Source organism: Hylobates moloch, unplaced genomic scaffold, assembly GCF_009828535.3.
Source record: "Hylobates moloch isolate HMO894 unplaced genomic scaffold, HMol_V3 SCAFFOLD_21, whole genome shotgun sequence".
NCBI classification, from domain to species: domain Eukaryota; kingdom Metazoa; phylum Chordata; class Mammalia; order Primates; family Hylobatidae; genus Hylobates; species Hylobates moloch.
The window spans coordinates 24,121,880-24,139,379 of record NW_026652296.1 but is presented as its reverse complement, the minus strand read 5'-3'; the positions used below and the strand labels follow the sequence as shown (position 1 = coordinate 24,139,379).

General features: G+C 49.3%; 2 protein-coding genes across 4 annotated transcripts in view; one reads left to right on the top strand and one right to left on the bottom strand.

The window, feature by feature from the left end:
* The window catches only part of RAB5IF (RAB5 interacting factor), an 11,690-nt gene extending 8,857 nt beyond the window's left edge, over window positions 1–2,833 (top strand). For both annotated transcript variants that reach the window (XM_032141838.2, XM_032141837.2), the window contains one exon: window positions 2,278–2,833. In XM_032141838.2, the coding sequence (XP_031997729.1) occupies window positions 2,278–2,491 (214 nt within the window). In that variant the 3' untranslated portion in view covers window positions 2,492–2,833. The remainder of the gene's footprint in view (window positions 1–2,277) is intronic.
* Window positions 2,834–3,004: 171 nt separating this feature from the next.
* Window positions 3,005–17,500, bottom strand: part of SLA2 (Src like adaptor 2) — a 31,749-nt gene continuing 17,253 nt past the window's right edge. Inside the window, exons 5-7 of one of the 2 annotated variants that reach the window (XM_032141831.2) lie at window positions 5,803–5,952; window positions 4,876–5,008; window positions 3,005–4,557 (exon numbers count right to left, since the gene is read on the bottom strand). In XM_032141831.2, coding sequence (XP_031997722.1) covers window positions 4,437–4,557; window positions 4,876–5,008; window positions 5,803–5,952 — 404 coding nt within the window. In that variant the 3' untranslated portion in view covers window positions 3,005–4,436. The remainder of the gene's footprint in view (window positions 4,558–4,875; window positions 5,009–5,802; window positions 5,953–17,500) is intronic. The other variant, XM_032141832.1, reaches the window with a different exon arrangement.

Below are 17,500 nucleotides of genomic sequence, written 5' to 3'. Positions count from 1 at the left end.
GTATGTGTAGCTGATAGTTTTACAACAGGTACTGTTCATTTCATGAGGTGTCATTCACAGGAGGGGCCCCACTGATTGAGTTACACTATGTGAGCAGGGTGCTATTTTTCTAAAGGCTTCTGAGGCTCAGGGCCATGGCCTGTGTTGAGCCACATCCCAGAAGATGTGGTCTGATATACTGTACAGTCCCCTGTAATGTGTAAATCCAGGGCCCATCATCAGTTTCTACATCTAATTCTCAACCCTGGCTAGATATTAAAAACTAGGAGGGCTGAGCATGGTGGCTCACGCCTGTAATCCCAGCATTTTGGGAGGGCAAGGCAGGAGGATCACCTGAGGTCAGGAGTTCAAGACCAGCCTGGCCAACATGGTGAAATCCCATCTCTACTAAAAATACAAAAAATTAGTTGGGTGTAGTGGCGGGCGCCTGTAATCCCAGCTACTTCAGAGGCCAGGGCATGAGAATCGCTTGAACCCGGGAGACGGAGGTTGCAGTGAGCCAAGATTGCGCCGTCGCATTCTAGCCTGGGCAACAAGAGGGAAACTCCATCTCAAAAAAGAAACTAGGAAATATTTTTCATAATAGCTAAAAAGTACAAACAGTCCAAATGACCATCACTTGATGAATGGATAAGATACTATATATTCATACAGTAGAATGTTACTTGGCCTTAAAAAGGAATGAAGTGGCTGGGCTTGGTCGCTCAGGCCTGTAATCCCAGCACTTTGGGAGGCCGAGGCGGGCAGATCACAAGGTCAGGAGATCGAGACCATCCTGGCTAACACAGTGAAACTCCATCTCTGCTTAAAAAAATTAGCTGGGCGTGGTGGCGGGCGCCTGTAGTCCCAGCTACTTGGGAGGCTGAGGCAGGAGACTGGTGTGAACCTGGGAGGCAGAGCTTGCAGTGAGCCGAGATCGCGCCATTGCACTCCACTCTAGCCTGGGTGACAGAGCGAAACTCCGTCTCAAAAAAAAAAAAGGAATGAAGTACTGATACATGCTATATAACATGGATGAACCTTAAAACATCATACTAAGTGGAAGAATCCAGACACAAAAGACCACGTATTGTGTAATTCCATATGCAAAGTCTCCACAATGAGCAAATCTATAGAGGCAAAAAGTAGATTAGTGGTTGCCAGTGGCTGGGAGGGAGAGTAGCTGATAAAGGAAACAGGCTCTTTTTGGAGTAATGTTTTGGAATCAGTGGTGATGTTTGCACAGCTGTTCCCATACAGAAAACCTCTCAACTGTACATTTTATTTTTTTGACACAGGGGCTCACCTTTGCACCCAGGCTGTAGTGCAGTGGCGCAGTCTTGGCTCACTGCAGCCTCTGCCTCCTGTGCTCAAGTGATCCTCTCACCTCAGCCTCCCGAGTAGTTGGGACTATAGGTGTGAGCCACCATGTCCGGATATTTTTTGTATATTTAGTAGAAATGAGGTTTCATCATGTTGGCCAGGCTGGTCTTGGAACTCTTGACCTCAGATGATCCACCTGCTTCCTCCTCCCAGAGTAGTGGGATTACAGGTGTGAGCCACTGCACCTGGTCCGTTTTTTTTAAAATTATACTCATGGCCTGGCATGGTGGCTCATGCCTGTAATTACAGCACTTTAGGAGGCTGAGGCAGGCAGACTGCTTGAGTCCAGGAGTTTGAGACCAGCTTGGGCAATATGGTGAAACCCATCTCTATAGGGAAAAAAAAAAAAAAAAAGCTAGGAGTGGTGGTGTGCACCTGTTGAGTCCCAGCAGGACTCAAAAAAAAAAAAAAAAAAAAAACCACACAAAACCTTGTGTGTGCAGACTCTAACCCAACAATAAAATCTCTTGAGAGGTAGTGCTGGGGCATCTATATGTTTTTTTAAAAGAACCAAGAGATTACAATGGGTAGCCAAGGTTTGAGAATCCCTGCTTTGATATGCAGCTGACAAGTTATGATGGTATTTTCACATTGGTAGTCGCAGCACCTGCTAGCAGTGTAGTATGCTTTACTTGAATCATTTCCACATCTGTATCTCAATTCCCTGGGCCTGGGGTTGCCATTTGGTAGGGGAGGAGCTTATCAGGAGTTCCTTTGCAAGTGCAGGAGGGCAGTCCTGGGTTCTGTTAGTGACAGCGTGATTTCAGTGAAATAATTTAGACCCCCCAAGCAGATTGTGCAATGGATAGCCCCTGGAGAGTGCCCGTGTTTACATTCTCATCTGGCATTTTTGTTTTGTGGAATCAGCCTGTGTTAAGCCAGGTGACCTATGAACAGTGCTTGTCTCCTCACTAGGTCATTTGGATCATCTTTTACACTGCCATCCATTATGACTGATGGTGTACAGCTCCCAACTGCTCTCTATCCAGTCCAAAGGACCCTCTTGATTACAGCACAGGAACTTGATCGTTGGGGAACCCCAGCCCCTTGGAACTTGGAAGACCCATGTTTCCTGGACCGCAAATCAGTGTGTTGGGCATCAGTGTTTTCTGCAAGGGTTGTGACCTGAAACTTTTTAAAAACCACCCACCTTTGGGGAAGCATTTCTGAATTTATCCATCACCAACCATTTCTTGTTGGATACCATCAAGTAACAGCTGTTTGCCAAGTGGAGCTGTCATTTAATTTGATGCACCTCTGGATTCAGATGAAACATTAAATTGTCTTCCTCGATTCTCCATCAGGTGTACAGTTTTTAAACTATCAATCAATCAGTGGCATTTCAAGTCTTCTGAAACAGCATGGCTGTATGTGCGTGGTCCATCGCACAGTACAGGCAGCATCTAATAACAGTTTCCATTGTAGAATGTTTTCACATACTTGAATAAATCAAATCTTCTTTAATTGAGAACCTGTTGATGATACCTGATAAAGCCTTTTCCACCCCACCTGTAGCTTGGGAACCAGTAGGAGCACTGGAGGTGGTGCCTCCCACCCCATCCCTCTTTCTTCCTCTCCCTGCTCCCTTAGCAGATCCAGCAGACCTCTCTTTATGGGGGCAGCAGGGAAATCAAGGGCTGGATTTGGTGTAGGCTGTGGTCTCCGTCTTGGCATTGTAGAGAGAGGGCTTAGCACCTTCTGATGCCCCTGCCCAGCACTGAGGTGCCTGGCCTCACTGCAGTGTGCTAGACTTAAGAGGTGTTATTTTGTATTTGGCCACAAGATGGCAAGGCCAGTGTGCTAGGGAATGGTAAGCCACAAAATGAAGTAGAGATCTGAGAGCTAGGCTGGGTGCCGTGGCTCACACCTGTAATCCCAACACTTTGGGAGGCCAGGGTGGGTGGATCACCTGAGGTCAGGAGTTCGAAACCAGCCTGGCCAACGTGGTGAAACCCCCATCTCTACTAGAAATACAAAAAAATGCGCTGGGTGCGGTGGCTCACGCTTGTAATCCCAGCACTTTGGGAGGCCGAGGCGGGCGGATCACGAGGTCAGGAGATCGAGACCACGGTGAAACCCCGTCTCTACTAAAAATACAAAAAAAAAAATTAGCCGGGCGTGATGGCTGGTGCCTGTAGTCCCAGCTACTCGAAGAGGCTGAGGCAGGAGAATGGCGTGAACCCAGGAGGCGGAGCTTGCAGTGAACCAAGATTGCACCACTGCGCTCCAGCCTGGGCGACAGAGCAAGACTCCGTCTCAAAGAAAAAAAAAAAAAAAAAAAATTAGCCAGGCATGGTGGTGTGTGCCTGTAATCCCAGCTACTCTGGAGGCTGAGGCAGGAGAATTGTTTGAATCCAGGAGATGGAGGTTGCAGTGAGCTGAGATCGTGCCATTGCACTCCAGCCTGGGCAACAGGGCAAGACTCCATCTCAAAAAAAAAAAAAAGAGCTAGGGCTGTTGTCTTCAATGGGGGACATTTGAGGACCTAGACTGTCCAAAGTCTTTCTCTTTGCTGTGGAGGTCACGTAGAGGCTGGACCATCCAAGATCTGCTGCTACGGTAAGACATCATCTCAGCTTTCCTTTCCCTTCTAGGCCACAGTCCTACCTTCTGAGGTATGGTGGTGGTCTCAACGAGACTTGTAAATTTTCTGAAAATGACTTTCTCGTTGACTCTAGGGGTCGTTTCTACCTTGTGGGTAGGGCCTGGTTAACGGTGGGGATGTAGAATGGGGCTCAACAGGCAGGGCATCCAGATGGTACTGGAAACCCCAAACTCAAGAACTAACTAGGTCAGACCCCCAGGAGGCTTATTCTCTTTGGAACCCTGGCCCTGGTCCCACCTTCTCTGCACTCGGACTAGAGGTTGAAGGTGGGATCATGGCACTGGGAGGAAATAGGTGACTTCTAAGGGCTAAGAGAGGAAAGAGCAAGGGTACAGGTGGGACCCTGGATGCACCTCTGTGTCCCACCCTCCTTCCCTGAGTGCACAGCCTTGCCTCTGGGATGCTCAGGAGGCTGAATTGGGGTTCTAGGTGTGCAGCCTTGGTTTCCCTTTTGGCCTCTCCTTTGGGCCTAGGCATCATCCAAAGAGACAGCCTCGTCATTCAGGCTGATGTAGGAGCTAAGGGACTCCCGGAGACCCTCACTGAGAAGAGACTCCTCCCCTGTGGCAGCTTCAGAAAACAGGAGGGAGCTGTGGACAAAGGAAGATAATTGGGTCAAGAAGCCTCTTCCTCCTCCCTGTACTCACTACACATAAAACTGCACTGTTCTCAAAAGCCCTCACTCCTGCTGAGGACCTCACGGGGCTCCCCTGTTCCCTATCAGATCAGCTTCCCCAGCCCCACCTGCCAAGCCTGGGCCATGCTCCAGGAGTTGAGTCAGTGCACTCTGGCTCCAGCTGCCAGGTATCCCTGAGTGTGACAGGTACATTCCGGGTTGTGGGTTCCCAGGGGTGGGTCCTTCTAACTCTTGGTCCTGCTTTCATGTTTCCAGGAGTCCCCGACTTTACCTGTCCAGCTCTTTCCAGTTGAGTGGTGTCCTCTGCACAGTCACAGGTAGGGGTATATCCTTGCCAGGGAGCGGGCCAGCCCTCTGCAGGACACAGGGCTCCTTGAGGAGGCAGCAGATGTCATCCGCCAGCTCTGAGGAAGAGACCTCCATCCCTGACATGGCTGACTCCACCCTACTTCTCCCCAACAGCCCTCACCCTGACAGCCCTCCGCACTTGGCAGGAGGGGGCATGGTTACCAAAGAGTGACAGGACATGAGCCCCAAGCTATTGGTTTCATGGAGACAGATGTAGTCAAAGGTCTTTCTGGGCTAACTTTTGGGAGACAATCACTGTATGATTTAGGGTGAGTTCATGGACCTCTTGAGCTCAAGTTTCTGGTTAGGAAATTGCTTCAGGAAGAAGAAAGCTAAGGAATGCTCAGTGTACAGTCCACTTCTACTCACTGTCTACTTCCACATGGAGTGACCTGTAGAAAACCCCTAATGAGTTTTCACAAGAGTGCTCTTCCCTCTCTGCCCCCTGACGCTGTGCCCAGTGACTGCATCTTCCAGTGTCTGTTGAAGGACAGGCACCAGGAAGTACTAAGGAGAGTCAGCATTGAATCCCACACAGCAGCAGCTCTGGGCCTGGTTCCTGTGGAGAGAACTCTGCCTGCCGCCAGGGGCTATGAATCGGAACCAGAGTGGTAGGCAAGGTACTGACCTGAGCCTACACAGGAGGTCTGTGGCTTTTCTGCCAGGGCACGAGGTGAAGACAGGGCTCCCAGCCTGCATTTCTTGGCATAGGGACTGGCGTGAAAATAGGGGAGGCTGCTCTTCTGTCTGTCTGAATACTCCATAGCAGGTAAAATATCCAAGGGCACCACTGCCTGCTCCTCCCCGCAGACTATCCCAGCCTACTCCTGGAGACAGGGAAAGGCCATACCAGAGTAATGGTCCACCAGGGCCTGGAGTGAGGGGAAGGTGAGGCGTGGTGAGATGTACAGCCAACCATTGTCAAGGCGGTGGATCCTGTAGTGTCGGATCCGGTCCCAGGATGCAGGGCGGCTGAGGCGGACTGACAGAGAGTAAGAGCCTGAGGAGAAAGGGGTCCAGGGGTGGCACTGAGGCCCTGCTGGGACTCGGCCCCACCCAGGCTGGGAAACGAAGATAGGCAACGTGGCCATGGGGCCCTGGCAGAAGGGAAGTGTCTGGGGCAGAAGCAGGACAAAGATTTGCTCTCTTGGTCATCAATAATACGTTCATAATAGATGGGGGTCTTGTGAGGGTGAAATCAAATCACAGAGCCTTTAGTACAGGGTCTGGCACCGTGTGAATGAACAATTCAGCATTGGCTGTTCTTACAAAGACTCAGGTGGCAGATACGTCAGGATGCAAAAACACTGTCAAGAAGATGCTGGCAAGGAAGTGGAGAAGTAGGACCTCCCACCCTGCTGGTGGAAGAGAAATTAGTACGAGCCACCTTGGAAACAGTTTGGAATTAACTAAATAAGCTGAACATGCACGTACCTTACAACCCAGCAGTTCTACCCAGGCACAATACCTCAGAAGCACACAAGCGATATGCACAGTGGCATTGTTTGTAAAAGTCAAAAATGGCAAAGAGCCCATTTGTGCTCAAGAGTAGAATAAATTGTGGATTATAGAGTGTAGTGCTATACAGCAGTAAAAATAACTGCTACATATAGGCATAAGGAAATCTTGGAAATTAAGCAGAAAAACATTACAGAGCATACATTCAGCCTGATTCTATTTAAAGTTCAAAGATAGCCAACATGACATTATATGTTGCACAGGCACGCACGGCAAAGTTCTGAAGAAAAGCAGCTGAATAACACAGTGAAGCATGAGAGGGGGCTACAAAGGGCTTGTTAGGTAATTTCAGCTGGCAAGTGGGCACATGGATATCAGTTTTATTAGTGCTCCTCAACCTACATGTATACATTACATACACTGATGAATGCGACAGTTTCGCCAGTTTTGCATGTTTCATTTATTCATTTTTTATTTGATTTTAATTTTTTTTCTTTTCTTTTTTTTTTTTGGAGACAGAGTCTCCCTCTCTCGCCCAGGCTGGAGTGCAGTGGTGCAATCTCGGCTCACTGCAACCTCCGCCTCCCGGGTTGAAGTGATTCTCCTGCCTCAGCCTCCCGAGTAGCTGGGACTGCAGGCGCCTGCCACCATGCCTGGCTAATTTTTTGTATTTTTGGTAGAGACAAGGTTTCACCGTATTTGCCAGGCTGGTCTCAAACTCCTGACCTTGTGATCCGCCCGCCTCGGCCTCCCAAAGTGCTGGGATTACAGGCATGAGCCACTGTGCCCACCCAGATTTTATTTTTAGAGCCATGCTCTCGCTGTGTTGCCCAGATGGCGTGCAGTGGCATGATTACAGCTCCTGGGCTCAAGCAGTCCTCTTGCCTCAGCCTCCTGAGTAGCTGGGATTACAGGCCTGAGCCACCGTGCCTGGCCATATAAGCACATTTAAAATATTAAAACAGGCTGGGGGCAGTGGCTCATGCCTGTAATCCCAGTTCGAGACCAGCCTGGCCAACGTGGTGAAACCCCATCTCTACTAAAAATACCAAAGTTATCTGGGTGTGGTGATGCACGCCTGTAGTCCCAGCTACTTGGAAGGCTGAGGCAGGAGAATCACTTGAACCCAGGAGACAAAGGTTGCAGTGAGCCGAGATTGCACCACTGCACTACAGCCTGGGCAATAGAGCGAGACTCCATCTCAATTAAAAAAAATAAATAAACAAGGCTGGGTAGAGTGGCTCACGCCTGTAGTCCCAGCTACTCAGAAGGCTGAGGCAGGGGGATCGCTTGAGCCCGGGAGGCAAAGCTTGCTTGGATGACAGAGTGAGACCCTGTCTCAAAAAAAAATTAAAACAAAGGTTAATGGGCCGGGCGTGGTGGCTCACGCCTGTAATCCCAGCACTTTGGGAGGCCAAGGCGGGAGAAGGTCAGGAGATCGAGACCAGCCTGGCTAACACGGTGAAACCCCGTCTCTACTAAAAATATAAAAAATTAGCTGGGCGTGGTGGCGGGTGCCTGTAGTCCCAGCTACTCAGGAGGCTGAGGCAGGAGAATGGCGTGAACCCAGGAGGCGGAGGTTGCAGTGAGCCGAGATCGCGCCACTGCACTCCAGCCTGAGTGACAGAGCAAGACTCCGTCTAAAAAAAAAAAAAAAAAAGGCTAAAAGTAAAAAGATGGAAAAAAGATATATCATGCAGACAACCATAAGTAAGCTATAATGGCTTATTAATGGGAGAATATTAGTGGGATATTAATATCAGACAATAGAATTCAAAAACAAGACTGGAGTCAGTGGCACAATCTTGACTCACCACAACCTCCGCCTCCCAGGTTCAAGTGATTCTCCTGCCTCAGCCTCCAAAGTAGCTGGGACTACAGGCACGTGCCACCATGCCCGGCTATTTTTTTTTTTTATTTTAGTAGAGACGGGGTTTCACTATGTTGGCCAGGTTGGTCTTGAACTCCTGACCTCGTGATCTGCCCACCTTGGCCTCTCAAAGTGCTGGGATTACAGCTGTGAGCCACCGCGCCTGGCCAACAAATTTAAAAGGATTGAAATCATTAAAAATATGTTGTCTGGCCACAATGGAATTAAATTAGAAATTAATAAGGAAAAGGTATCTAGGCTGGGTGCAGTGGCTCAAGCCTGTAATCCCAGCACTTTGGGAGGCAGAGGCTGTTGGATCACCTGAGGTCAGGAGTTCAAGACCAGCCTGACCAACAAGGTGAAACCCCGTCTGTACTAAAAGTATAAAATTAGCTAGGTATGGTGGCACATGCCTGTAAATCCCAGCTACTTGAGAGGCTGAGGCAGGAGAATTGCTTGAACCCAGGAGGTGGAGATTGCAGTGAGCCGAGATTGTACCATTTCACTACAGACTAGGGAACAAGAGCGAACTCCATCTCAAAAAAAAAAAAAGAAAAAAAAGAAAAAAGTATCTAGAAGCCAGGTATGGTGGCTCACGCCTGTAATCCCAACACTTTGGGAGGTTGAGGTGGGCGGATCATTTGAGGTCAGGAGTTTGAGATGAGCCTGGCTAACATGGTGAAACCCCATCTCTACAAAAAATACAAAAAAATTAGCCAGGCTTGGCGCCAGTAATTCTAGCTACTCGGGAGGCTGAAGCAAGAGAATGGCTTGAACCTGTGAGGTGGAGGTTGCTGTAAGCTGAGATCATGCCGTTGCACTCCAGCTTGGGCAATGGAGTGAGACTCGGGGGGGGGGGGGGGGGGGGAAGGCTGGTCATGGTGGCTCACACCTGTAATCCTAGCACTTTGGGAGGCTGAGATGGGCAGATCACCTGAGGTGGAGGTGGGAGAATCACTTAAGCCCAGCCAGGAATTTGAGACAAGCCTGGGTAACATGGTGTCTTTCTCTACAAAAAAATTTAAAATTAGCCAGGCATGGTGGTACATGCCTGTGGTCCCAGCTACTCCAGAGGCTGAGGCAGGAGAATCGTTTGAGCCTGTGACATTGAGGCTGCAGTGAGCCATGACTGTGCCACTACACTCCAGCCTAGCCAACAGAGCAAGACCCTGTCTCAATCAATCAATAACTGAACATTGGCTGGGTGCGGTGGCTCACACGTGTAATCCCAGGGCTTTGGGAGGCCGAGGCAGGCAGATCACCTGAGGCCAGGAGTTCAAGACCAGCCTGGCCAACCCATGGTGGAAGTGGCAGTGAGCCAAGATCGTGCCACTGCACTCTAGCCTGGGTGACAGAGCAAGACTTGATTTCAAAAAAAAAAAAAAAAAAAAGAAAAACCACGATCACCTGCAAAAATGCAGAAAAATCATTTGACAAAATTCAAGACCCTTCATGATTAAAAAAAAAAAAAGCAGAAAACGATGAGTAGAATATGTTAGTTTCCTATTGCTGGTGTAACAAATTACCATCAATTCTGCAGCTTAAAATAACACAAATTATTCTTTTACAGTTCTGGAGGTTAGAAGTCTGAAATGAGTTTCACTGGACAAAAATCAAGGTGTCAGCAGGGCAATGTTCCTTTTGCAGACTCTAGAGAAGAAATCCATTCCCTTTTCTTTCCAGTTTCTAGAAGCCACATGCATCCCTCTGCTCATGGCCCCTTCCTCAGTCTTCACAGCCAGTAGCATCTTCCTGTCTCTAACTCTCACCCTCCTGCCTCCCTCTCATAAGCATCCTGGTGATTATATTGGGTCCATCTGGACAATCCAAAATACTCTTCTCACCTCAAAATCCCTAATCACATCTGCAAACTCTTTTTGCAACGTAAGGTAACATACTCATAGGTGCTGCAGATCAGGACCTGAACATTGTTGGGGGGATGGTTATTCTGCCTACCACAGAAAGGTACCTGATACAAAGCATCTGTGAAAAATCTACAACTAAGGCCAGGTGCAGTGGCTCACACCTGTAATCCCAACACTTTGGGAGGCCAAGGCTTGCGGATCACCTGAGGCCAGGAGTTCAAGACCAGCCTGGCCAACATGGTGAAACCCCCATCTCTACAAAAATAGAAAAATTAGCTGGGCATGATGGCGGGTACCTGTAATCTCAGGTACTCCAGAGGCTGAGGCAAGAGTTTTGTTTGAACCCAGGAGGCGGAGGTTGCAGTGAGCCGAGATCAGGCCACTGCACTCCAGCCTGGGTGACAGAGTGACATTACATCTCAAAAAAAAAAAAAAAAAAAAAAATGGACAGCATACTTAATAGGAAAGTGATTATTTTCCATCTAAGATTGGGAACAAAGCAATAATGTTCTTACCACTTCTACTCAGTGTTGTACTAAAGGTCCTAACAAGTGCAATAAGACAAGAAAAATAAATTTAAAGTATATAGATTGGAAAATAATACAGCTGCCTTTACTTACAGATAATACAATCATATGTAGATAATTGTAAGGAATCTGCCAAAAAGCTACTAGAACTAAAAGTAAATTTAGCAAGGTGACCCAGAGTCAATATGTTTTGAGAAGTATATTGACCCCAGTAGGGTCTCTGCTTCCTTTTCTTTGTTTTCTTTGCCTGACTGGGAGCCCTTTGACCTTTGTACCTTTATTTTTTTTTCTTTTTCTTTTTTAGAGACAGTTTCACTATGTTGCTCAGGCAGGCCTCAAACTCCTGGGCTTGAGTCCTGTTGCCTCAGCCTCCCAAGTAGCTGGGGCTATAGGTGTGCACCACCATGCCTGGCCTGTATTCTGTACCTTTGAGAAGAGTCTCTTCTTGAGCTGTGCTGTAACCCTGAAAAAATTCTGTGGTTGGGAATGGGCTAAATATTTGAAAATAGGCCCAGAAGGCCAACCAACCCAGCTGAACTAGTGACCAAGACCTTATAACTTTTGCGTGGTTCTTGAACCACCCACCCCAGCCACTGTCACCACAGTTACTAGAATCAGAAAGGGTACACTTGGGATCTGGTTGGTGGTCTCAGGGATAAAGAGGTCAGGAGTTATCCATCCCTGATTGCTTCCTCTCTCTCAGCCTCACATCCAGCCCAACAGAAAGCCCTGCTGGGTGTGGTCAGAACACAGCTAAGATCCAACCACTTCTCACCTGGACAGAGCCTGCTACAGCTTCCTGCGCGGCATCCTCTCTTCACAGCGGGCAGGAGGGGTCAGGTCGTCTCACTCCCCTACTCAGAATCCTCCCTGTCACACTTAAAATCGATCCCAAGTCCTCTCCCTGGAAAGGCTCTGTGTGACCTGACTCCCACCTCCCCACTCCCCTTGTCCTGTCTTCCCTGGCCGCCTGCTGAGGACACCCCTCCCTGAGGCCTGTGCTCACGCTCACGCCCTGGCACTCTGTGTCCTCTGAACGCTGCTTTATTTCCTCTTGGCACTTATCACTCTCACACTCTTTTCTTATTTGTTTACTGTCCACCTTGCCAACTAGATTGTGGGCAGGAATCTTGCTTTTCATACTGCAGAATCTCTGGTGTTTTGAACAGTGCCTGGCACAGAGTCAGCACACAGTATTTGTTGAATGAATGAATGACTGAGTCTCTGTGATAAACACTCGGACAGAGCCACGATTACAAGCAGTTTTAAGGAGAGCTCATCACCATTTCCACTCCTACTGTCTGTGAGCACAGATGGTGTTGGGAGTGATTCTTGAAGGCCTATCATTGCGTGATTTGCAGCAAACACATATTGAGCATTTACTAAGACCTACTCTTCCCTGAGGACAGAGGGCCCACCCAGAGCCAGCCCTTAGCTGAAGATGGAGTGCTGTGGGGCACACAGGTCCAGGTGACTGATGGGACAGCAGGTCACTAGGGGTGATGGGGAGGTGACTTTGGTTCTGTCCTTGGAACTGATGCTACAAACAGCCTGAATCTTCCTGTTTGGGGGGCAGTCTCCCCCAGCTCTTCATCCTCTCTCCCCCTCTCAACATGCATAGGTGTGCTCACCTGCTCATTCATTTATTCAGTAAACATCTGCTGAGCACCCACTACATGCCATACACTCTGCTCTGGGCCCAGACACAGGTATGAAATCATCACACTCGGGGGAAATAAGTGCTGTCTTGTCAGCACATCCACAGCTGAGATTTTCCTTAATGGTCCTCATTTCAAGTATTTAGTTCCTGTATTATTCTCATCAGACCATGTACCCTGATTTTTTTTTTTTTTTTTTTTTTTTGAGTTGGAGTTTTGCTCTTGTTGCCCAGGCTGGAGTGCAATTGCATGATCTCAGCTCACTGCAACCTCCACCTCCTGGTTTCAAGTAATTCTCCTGCCTCAGCCTCCTGAGTAGCTGGGATTATAGGCACCTGCCACCATGCCTAATTTTTTTGTATTTTTAATAGAGACGGGGTTTCACCATGTTAGCCAGGCTGGTCTCAAACTCTGACCTCAGGTGATCCCCTCCGCCCCGCCTCAGCCTCTCAAAGTGCTGGAATTACAGGCATGAGCCACTGTGCCCAGCCATGATTTTGTTTTAGGAAATAAATTTAGCCAGCTGTGGTGGCTCACGCCTGTAATCTCAGCACTTTGCTTTGGGAGGCCAAGGTGGGTGGATCACTTGAGGTCAGGAGTTCAAGACCAGCCAGGGCAACATGGCAAAACCCATCTTTAAAAAAAAATACAGCTGGGCCCAGTGGTTCATGCCTGTAATCCCAGCACTTTACGATGCCAAGGCAGGTGGATCACAAGGTCAAGAGATCAAGACCATCCTGGCCAACATGTTGAAACCCTGTCTCTATTAAAAATACAAAAATTAGCTGGGCATGGTGGCACACACCTGTAATCCTAGCTACTCGGGAGGCTGAGGCAGGAGAATTGCTTGAACCCAGGAGGCATACGTTGCAGTGAGCCGAGATTGTGCCACTGCACTCCAGCCCAATGACAGAACAAGACTCCATCTCAAAAAAAAAAGCTTGCTTGCTTGCTTGCTTGCTTGCTTGCTTCCTTCCTTCCTTCCTTCCTTCCTTCCTTCCTTCCTTCCTTCCTCCCTCCCTTCCTCCTTCCCTCCCTCCCTCCTTTCGCCCAGGCTACAGTAAACTCGGCTCGCTGCACACTCCCTGCATCGGGCTCCCATGATTCTCCTGCCCTGGCCGCGGCGCGCCACCACCCCTCCCTCGTTTTTCTCCTTTGGGTGGAGGCGCGGTTTCGCCACGTCGGCCACACTGGTCTCCAGCTCCCGACCTCCAGTGCTCTGCCCGCCTCGGCCTCCCGAGCTGCTGGGACTGCAGACAGAGGCTCGCTCATTCGGTCCTCGGTGTTGCCCGGGCTGGAGTGCGGTGGCGTGGTCTTGGCTCGCTGCAGCCTCCGCCTCCCAGCCGCCTGCCTTGGCCTCCCAGGGTGCTGGGATTGCAGCCTCTGCCCGGCCGCCGCCCCGTCTAGGAAGTGAGGAACGTCTCTGCCCGGCCGCCCATCGTCTGGGATGTGAGGAGCGACTCTGCCCGGCCGCCCATCGTCTGGGATGTGAGGAGCGACTCTGCCTGGCCGCCCCGTCTGGGAAGTGAGGAGCCCCTCTGCGCGGCCGCCCCGTCTGGGAAGTGAGGAACACCTCTGCCCGGCCACCCCGTCTGGGAGGTGGGGAGCGCCTCTGCCTGGCCGCCCCTTCTGGGATGTGGGGAGCGCCTCTGCCCGGCCGCCCCGTCTGGGAGGTCTACCACAGAGGCCAGAAGCAATGTGGGGGCTGGATGTGGTGGCTCACATCTGTAGTCCCAGTACTCCGGGAGGCTGAGGCGAGTTGATCACTTGAGGCTGGGAACTCGAGACCAGCCTGGCCAACATGGCGAAACATGAAAAATACAACTGTCAAACCAACCAACGAACCAAGCGACAACAAAACAGGTCTACCCTGGAGTCATACTCTAATTTTTTCTATTTTCCTCCCTTTCTGATCCTTCATCCCACTTTCTTTTTCTTCCTCTTCCTTCTCCTTCTTCTTTGTCAAATAGAGGATTGAGTTATTATCATTGATCCATACAAAGTCTCTCTCTCATTTATTTTCTTTAATTCCCACCCCCCATTTCTATTCCCGTCTTCCCATGTGCAACCTTCCTAATATGTTTGATAAGCATCTTTTTGTTCGTATGTACTTTTAGAAAATGTTTGTTTTGTGTGCAAATAAATAAATAATAAAAAAATAAAATAAATAAAATAAAAAATAAAAATAAATAAAAAAATAAAAAAATTAGCCAGGTGTGGTAGCATACACCTGTAGTCCCAGCTACTCAGGAGGCTGAAGTGGGAGAATCGCTTGAGCCTGGGAGGCAGAGGTTGCAGTGAGCCAAGATAGTGGCACCCCACTCCAGCTTGGGTGACCCTGTCTTAAAAAAAAAAAAAAAAAAAGGCTGGGCACGGTGGCTCATGCCTGTAATCCCAGCACTTTGGGAGGCCGAGACGGGCAGATCACAAGGTCAGGAGATCGAGACCATCCTGGCTAACATGGTGAAACCCCATCTCTACTAAAAATATAAAAAATTAGCCGGGTGTGGTGGTAGGCGCCTGTGGTCCCAGCTACTTGGGAGGCTGAGGCAGGAGAATGGCGTGAAACCAGGAGGCAGAGCTTGCAGTGAGCCGAGATCCCGCCACTGCACTCTAGCCTGGGCGACAGAGCAAGACTCCATCTCAAAAAAAAAAAAAAAGAGAAAAAGAAAAGAAATAAACCTATTATAGCTACAGAAGAGGTATTTTCAATATGCTATAGGAGTTCAGAACAAAAATTGACACAGTATGGGAAGGTGATAGTCCGCGAAGGCCGTAGTCTGGGTAGGCGATAGTCTGGGTAGGCGATAGTCTGGGTAGGCGATAGTCTGGGTAGGCGATAGTCTGGGTAGGTGATAGTCTGGGAAGGTCCCATTGGAAAGAATAGCGAAGGATGAATGTGAGTTTGCCGCGAGGAGAAGCGGAGGGCGGGCTTTTCAGACGGAGGGAGGGGTATGTGTAAGGATGCACTGGTAGAAAGAACAAAGTATGTTTACAGAGTGGCTGGTGGGCAGAGGGTCCAGAGGGGACAGTGGAAGCCGTGGATGGACGTGGGGCCTAGGGGAGGACTCACCAGAAAGAAAGGCAAAGTATAAGGTCCTAATTTCAGAAAGCTCCAGCAGGCTTAGGCAACATCACCTCCACGACCTCTGGGGTCAGGTATTCCAGTGATGATGCTGGGAGTGGGGGATGAGGGATCAGATCAGGAGCTGCATGTGGGAAGTAGGCCTAGCAGGACCCTCCTGAATCTTCTCTGCTGAGGCCTCTGAGAAGCTTTAGGGATTGAATCTTGCACCCTCCACTGTTCTGTACCCTGAGGACAAAAGCCATGACTTAGCAGGCCTGACTCAGAGGAGATGCTCAGTAAGTGTTTCCCAACGGACAGTGGACAGAGGTGAGCCCCACGGGGGCAGGAACCACGTCTTGCTCATCAGTCTCCCTTATAGTGCCTGACACAGAACAGATATACAGCAGGACAGCCAAGAGGGGCTGCTGCTGGGGCCTGTCCCCAACCCTGTGCTGACCTCTGCACAATCCTGTGACCTCCACAAAGCTTCCAGGCCCCCTTCACGGACCAAGATTTGGGGCCTGACTAGAGTCTGGCCATGGCTGTCCCGAGGCCTATCATATAGCCAGGTATGCCAGAAGGACTTGGGAAGATGGGGTCTTCCCGCCTCGGACTCTGATTAGTGTTCCTGGTAGCTCAGGGCCCCAGGCCTTCCTCCTTGGTCCACACACAGGCTTGAAGCCCGTGTGGAATCGGTGCCTTTGGGCCAATGAAAAGCTGATCCTGGCATCACTCACTCACTCGGTCCATGGCTAATTCCCATTATATAAGACAAGAGCATAATGTAAAATACATTGTCTCTTATTACTTCATTCTGGGTTCCCTAGTTTGGAACTCTGTTTTCAAACTCAAGAGAACAGTAGAACCATCCAGAGAGCTTGTCCAAGAAGCAGATTTCTGACCTCTGCCCCCAAAAGTCTGATTCAGTTAGGTCTGCAGTGGGGTCCACGAGTCTACAGTGTCGACAAGTTCCCCTGATGAGTCCTGTACACTCAAGTCTGAGAACCACTGTTCTATGACGTCACTTGGGCCCCTAGAGTCACTGCAGTGTCAAACCACAGTATAAAAGTTTACACCGTGACCCAGGACACACCTTATAAAAAATCTGAAACAAAAGTTTTATGACTCGATATTTACCCCAACCATGGTCATGTTCTCTGCTCAATTTCACTACAAACACGCACCGGTCCAGACCCACTAAATTAGTGGGTTCCGACCCTGGCTACCCACCAGAATCACCTGGGCAGCTTTTACAGTGTGCAGGCCACATCCCTGACCAGTGAGATCAGAAACCCTGGAGGTGGGGTACAGGCATCAGTAGTTGATCAATTAATTAATTTATTTATTCTTTAGAGACAGGGTCTTTGGTCTGTCACCCAGGCTGGAGTCCAGTGGTGTGATCATAGCTCACTGCAGCATCGACTTCTTGGGCTTAAGTGATCCTCCTGCCTCAGCCTCCCAAGTAGCTTAGACAACAGGCGCATGCCACCACACCTAGCTAACTTAAAAAAAAAAAAAATTTTTTTTTTTTTTTTAAGAGACGGGGGTCTCCCTTTGTTGCCCAGACTGGTTTTGAACTCCTGGGCTCAAGTGATCCTCCTGCCTTGGCCTCACAATGTGCTGGGATTACAGATGTGAGACATTGCACCTGGCCTCTAAACTGATTTCTTGACCCACAAATCGACCATGACCTGCAGGAAAACTTTACCTTTCCTGGAAAAGTGGCAAATTTCTTCTTTTTTTCTCCCCCGACTAACATTTTTCATCTTCCTCTTTGATAACAATAGCTGCATCCTGATCCACCCCCTTTTGGAATTGACTATGGGGACCAGGAGACCTTAGTCCCGGTAATTATGTGGATTTTTTTTTTTTTTTTGAGACATAGTCTCACTCTGTCACCCAGGCTGGAGCACAGGCTCACTGCAACCTCCACCTCCAGGTTCAAGCAATTCTCCAGCCTTAGCCTCCTGAGTAGCTGGGATTACAGGCACCCACCACCATGCCCGGCTAATTTTTTTGTATTTTTAGTAGAGATGGGGTTTCGCCATGTTGGCCAAGCTGGTCTCAAACTCCTGACCTCAGGTGATCCACACACCTTGGCCT